This window comes from Colias croceus, chromosome 6 (assembly GCF_905220415.1).
Source record: "Colias croceus chromosome 6, ilColCroc2.1".
Classification (NCBI taxonomy): Eukaryota; Metazoa; Arthropoda; class Insecta; order Lepidoptera; family Pieridae; genus Colias; species Colias croceus.
Genome location: NC_059542.1, coordinates 5,166,004 through 5,172,253, shown reverse-complemented (window position 1 = coordinate 5,172,253; position 6,250 = coordinate 5,166,004). Strand labels below are relative to the sequence as shown.

Sequence of the window (6,250 nt, the reverse complement as noted above, 5' to 3'; positions counted from 1 at the left end):
CAGTACATTGTTCCTATCTAGTATCTATATTACTATCTATACTCTTCGATTTTTTTATATACCTACTGCAAGAGTAAAACAAACATCAACGTAACCAAGAGACATTTGCTATAACCTTTCTTTGCATCAGTGGAATGGGGAAACTTATCTGGTGCAATAGTCAGGGTCACTAACTCACTAATCACTGCGTAAACGCGCCGTCAAACTGAATTTTAACGTACGAGCGCCTTCGAAAGTGGAACTTGCAATGCATTATTTCGAAAGAAAGAGTTTTACACGATATTAGGCACACAAAATATAACTATCATGATATATGTGTTGCTACAACTGAAATCTGTGTCCCAATCTACACGCAATAATCTGTATCTTATGCAGCAAGAGCAACGAAAGGAATGGCGCCAAGACCCACTTTAGTATTAGATACGTTGCAAAATTTGTGTTTTGAATATGCTCTATCAATATAATAGATGTCTGCCTACGTATATATTACAGCTTCATAATATTCTAATTTTAATAGGGAAGAAGAACCACAGCTTTTCACTGAAATTTAAATAAAAACTCTGATAACCATAATAAAGATTTATAATAAACTTATAGATAATATGTGTATGATAAGTTCCAAAATTGCTGAAGTAAAAATAAGTTTGTTCGTAGATTGATATAATACCTAATTTTGAATGTGTACGAGTAGTAAAATACTTACCTACCTACGTTGAATTCTACTCTTGTAAATACCTACCTACACGTAGGAAAGTACTCTAAATACTTGAGTTAGATAGATAATATTATACCCAAAGAAAATATTCCATTATTTTTGAAAATACAGAAAACTGCATTCAAGGTTGCGAGGTTCCTGAAAATTTGTTTGCCACATACGGGATTCGAACGGACTAAAATCTGTTTAAATTGAACCCTGTACTTTTATTTAGCAAACTTTTTGATACAGTATTAAAAATATGGAGAGAAGACATTTTATAAAGAAAGTAAGTGAAAACCTTGATAAAATTACAAGTGCAAGAGAGTAAAGCCGCTTTTTGAAAGCCAGCGTTGTAATATAATTACTAATTGCGAAAATTATATAACGTTAAGGTATAAATTATAAACGTTAGAAAGTAATCCAGGCATTTTAGAACAACAAAGATTCAAGCTCTGCTTTTCGTATCTGATAGCGGATCGAATGATGTATACCGTCAAGGTGTACCTACGTGCAGAATGCAATTATATAACCAAAACACGCGATGAACCGTAAATATTGCGACATGTGAGAATAAAATCCACCCAAGTTTCTGTGGTTTTATGTTTTCGTATTACACACTAACTGCAGTGCTCTACACTCGATACCAAACAAATTGGTTTGGATACAACAAGCCTTTGGTGACTTTCCAAACTGGTGAATTAGATAACATCAAATAACCTATCATTTAAAGTAGAAATCGCATTTGATGTAAGCAATGCGATTTTAAAATGCAAAATTAAATAACGAATTTAACATGGGATTATTTATTAGACTTCAATCTAATTTATTAGATATGCAAATATTCAAAATTAGTTACAAGTGTGCAAAATGAATTTAGAATTTACGACGCGATTTTACTGTGACGAGGTTTTGCGTCATAAATGCATCCATAATTAGGTACGTTACCTACTCCGTGTCGCGACTGGGCCGTGCCCCGTCCGGGGTGCGATAAAACGTCTTTATTGTAAGTATAGGTACTTTTTACCGAGCCGGGAACGGGCCGTGCCGGAGCCGGGAAATAAAGGAATATTGTTTCATTTGTTTCCCATACACGTATAATTACTTAGCGTAAATTAGCCAATATACAGTACCTATAATAATTATAAGTACATATATAAACCGCTAGCGCCACTGTACGTATTGTGGTTGTTAAAAGCTTGCGAAAAACCGCGAAAAGCTGGAGTGTCACAGGTTTCGAAATACATATTTATGTCTGTTGCATCGTAATATTATGAATTATGCAACAATTATGTTATGATATCGATAACACGATAGTGTTATAGAGATGAATTCAGTAGGTATTTATTTTATTATCTTATCGTAGCTCGTAAGTAGCTTGATAGCTGCAGGTCCCTGTACATTTTAGGTTCTTCGTCTCTATGACGTACCCACTTTAATCTCTCTCTCAAAATAAAATTAGTAGTGTTTAGTGTAGGGATTAATAGTAATTAATATTATAATTTCTGTGGTAGTTATAAGACTTAATTTATTACTATTAAACAAAATGCGTTTCGCACACTCTTAACTACTTAGGGAAATAAGTGGAATTCGTTATTTTTTATATAAATAGATTAATAAGTAGCCTTATAAAAATATTCATGGTCTGTATCTCTAGCTTTAAAAAAACGGTTAAGTGTGAGTTCCTAGATATTGAAATACCTACATGACATTTAATCTATTGAGCAATTTACGGTAATCGTGCATGTAGCTTAGTAACCCATTAATATCAAATTAAGCACTCTTCCACATGTGATGTCATTCTTACATGTGCTTACATCACATTATTATGTCTCTAGATAATACTTAAGATAATAAGATTTATGGTGGCGTGCTGTGCAATACCGCATTTAGCGTGTTAGTTCCGCTGATTTATTTGAGCATTACTAAGTAACTCAAACTCAAACTCATTTTATATATAAATATTAGTTAAAACATATACCTATAAATTATTCTTTATCTTGATGTAGGTACCTTTAGGTTTGGCACAAACGGGCCACCGGCCATAGCCAGTAGCCACGGGTTTCTAGCGACAGCCACCACAACAGCCACTTGACCCTTTTTTTCATATACAGGTTGCAGTCGTCAAATGTGGCGATTGCTCCGTAATTATTACAAATATCAAAAAACTTTAAAATGATAAAAAAAGGACTTAACCTACTCAGTAAAATGACAATACATAATAACTTTTTTTTAAATAGAACGAGAATCAGTCAAAAATTTAACATGAAATAATTTAATGTAATTATCTCTTTGGATTATCAGTAAAGAATAAAGGTGCAAAATAAAATACTATAAATATTAAGTATCATTTATTATAAATTATCCAAGTGTTATCATATTATCAGTTGTTTCTGCATACAGCTGGTGGTTTCCTTTGACAGCTGAAGGTAAGACATGGTGGGGGCCGATAATGCAATATTGCATCGCACAGTTTGTGTCAATCGTTGCTCCTGTGTATACAACGCAGTCCTGAAGTACGCTCCTTAAAAAAAAAAAAATTGGTTGTCTGTAAAGTCGGTTTACTGACGATAGTTGAACGTGACAACGATTGTGCTTCTTTGTCGCTCGTTCCGCGCTCTTGCTCGCACTTCAAGCCTTACGGAACGCCTCAGAGCGAGGTAACGCCGCATGAGTCATGTTTTTTCGTGCGTGCAGCCGGCTCTATCGAATTATAAGACGTTGTCACGTCAAAAATTTCCGGGACAATTTTCACACATGGCATAATCTGATTCAGGTTTATGTACATAATTTTTGTTTGGATCTTTTAATCGTAATCCGTGGCTAAGGTAGTGGACAGATGCACATTCGACAGAGGCTCATTAAACTTTTATACACGTATATATAAAAATATTTATAAGCTCTGCAGTCTTTTTTGATTTTTTATGATACAGTACAATATTGTAATCTGAAAAATAATTTTTAAATGGTGGCGATGGGTTTTCGCGCTTTAAAAGCATTTGAATATTAAGTATTTAAAATTAAAAATTAAAAATAAAACTTACCCTTCTTTAATAGTTACATTATTCATTAATATACAGTTAGTTAATCTGACTTTATTCTCTATTGTACAATTAGATCCAATGAAGGTACATTTAATTGATGTTTTTTCACTGATGAAACTTTTTTCACCGACAGTACTTGTTTCATCAATCTGCTTGGTCTTTACATCACTATTTGGATGTATTCTGTCAGTGAGCGGCGAACCAGTTATTTCTTCCCATCTTGATAGTATCTGTAATTATAAACAAAATATTAAGTGTACACAGGTATAATTGTTAAGGGCACTTGTATTTGTTGTACTGCATGTGTATTATAAATTCAATACAATACTGTTGGTGTATAACCTAACAGCTATTGTTGTGTTATGCCATTGTTTTTATTATATATATTATAATGTGATACTGCTGGATGCAGGCCGCTGGTGACGGGGCATGGTGGAAAACCCTGAGGGAGGCCTTTGTCCAGCAGTGGACATCCCACAGCTGACACAACAATTGTCGTACTAAGCTACAATTTTAAGTGTAAAAAGTGCGCTACAGTTTAATTACCTTGCTATTAGATAGATAAAAAGCTGATAAAGTATTGACTCGCATCCCAAAAGTACTCTTGTCAGGAATATGAGCATAACACTTTATTGCATCATTGTAATAAACACCTTTGCTACCGAGTTTATGATCATTGTATGCTGACATCTGCCTTATTTTATTTTCATAACCATAGTCCAGAGCATAATCAAATATATCTTTGTTCAATTCCACCTGTTTTTCCGATGTCCCCTTTTTTTCTAGAGGGTTTTTAGGCTTTGATAATTGTTTCTTCACAATGTGTGGTATCAGCTCCCCTTTCAATGATGTAAACTTATCCATATCAACAAGGTAGTTTATAACCCACTTTTTCATAACATACACATGAGCATCCAATAATCTACTGTACATGCTTATAGAGCTAAACTTCTTTAGAAGTAATCTAGGAATGGAAACATTCTCTTCAAAATCACTCGCACTCGCTAAAAAGCATAATCTTTCTGTTTCTTTATCTATACAGACAAGGTCTCTATCTGGTTTAGCTTTTGTTTTAATTCCTGGCAACTCAATCCATTCTTCAGGTCCATTATTGAAGAATAATGATGCAAGAACACTGTCATGTTTCCTGTAAAGGTTCAAGACATCATTTAGATTGACATTAGTTATTAAATCACCAGAAATAACAACCAAGTCTGTGGTCACTCTGCTGCTGATGTGTTTTAATGAGTTAGCAGTACCCCAATCTTCATCCGCAGGTATCACTATGAGTTCATATTTGATTTTCAACGGGCATTTTTCTAAAGCACCTAAAATACTGGACTTATCTTCATCAAGTACCAATACCATAGTTTCTGAAAAATATAATTATAATTTAAACATTAAATTTTTTATTTAATTAAAAAGGGCTTGATATCAAATATGAATGAGACAATTATTCATATTATATTTTTATAACTGAATTTTAATGCTGAATTCATATCTATGTTTTGTATATGATTGGCTAAATCACATTCCACATAATATACATTAATTTTACACATGATGTTAAAATTCTCATGTATGGTGAATTTCAACATACTTACATGAGAATTTTAACTCATAATTCTAGTTTAATACACTCATCACTAGTTTAGGTTTTTAAAAAGGTTCATGTTTTATTTATTCGTTAATGGAATGAAAATAACAATAATCAATTGATACCAATAACTAATAAGAAAACAAGATAATATCATACCTTGAAATCCAACTCTTTCAAGTAAATTCAATGAATACCATAGTAATGGATAAGGGCCGATAGGAAGGAGGCATTTTGAAACCGTCCCACCAACATCAGGCATGCGAGAACCTCTTCCTGCTGCTAAAACAACAGCTTGAAACTCCAGAATCTTATGCATTTCTAACCTCAAATTAAGTGTTTTTTCCGTAGATATTTCTTTGTAAACTGAACCAGTTTCAGTTTATATTCTTTACCTATATTTTATTACGAACCATAAATAAACTAAAATAGTTATATTATATAAACAAAATTGTTATTATTTTTTGTTAAAAGTAGACACTTGAAAGTTCGAAATGGTGACGATATTGTCATTTTGTCAATGTCAATTGTCAGTTGTCAGTTGTCACTTGTCAAACTTCAAATATAAATTTTTCCTTGTTTGTGCCTTGTGGCAACGAAAAAAATTACAAATTAACATAATAATTCATTCACTATAACGTGCTATAACTCTAATCCGAGGTTTTACGGTTTTGAATGCTACAGGCACTCCACTATTATTATTATTACGTTCCCACTCCAAACATGTCATCGAACTTTTGATTGTTGGGCATACCGATCTTTCATCGTTTCTAGCACGTTTCGAGCAGTGGTGATGTGGTAATCCATACTAAGTACTAATATTATAAATGCGAAAGTAACTCTGTCTGTCTGTCTGTTACTCAATCACGCCTTAACTACTGAACCAATTTGCATGAAATTTGGTATAAGTAGAGA

At 33.1% G+C, this 6,250-nt stretch overlaps 1 protein-coding gene across 1 annotated transcript; it reads right to left on the bottom strand.

Annotated features, from left to right (window-relative positions):
• Positions 1–3,032: 3,032 nt before the first annotated feature.
• LOC123692799 (translation initiation factor eIF-2B subunit gamma) lies at positions 3,033–5,841 on the bottom strand. Its single transcript, XM_045637595.1, has 4 exons — positions 5,495–5,841; positions 4,285–5,111; positions 3,739–3,968; positions 3,033–3,218 (listed from the first exon to the last, which is right to left on the bottom strand). The coding sequence occupies exons 1-4, from the start codon at positions 5,652–5,654 to the stop codon at positions 3,056–3,058; spliced, it is 1,380 nt and encodes a 459-aa protein (XP_045493551.1). The 5' UTR covers positions 5,655–5,841; the 3' UTR covers positions 3,033–3,055.
• Positions 5,842–6,250: the final 409 nt, after the last annotated feature.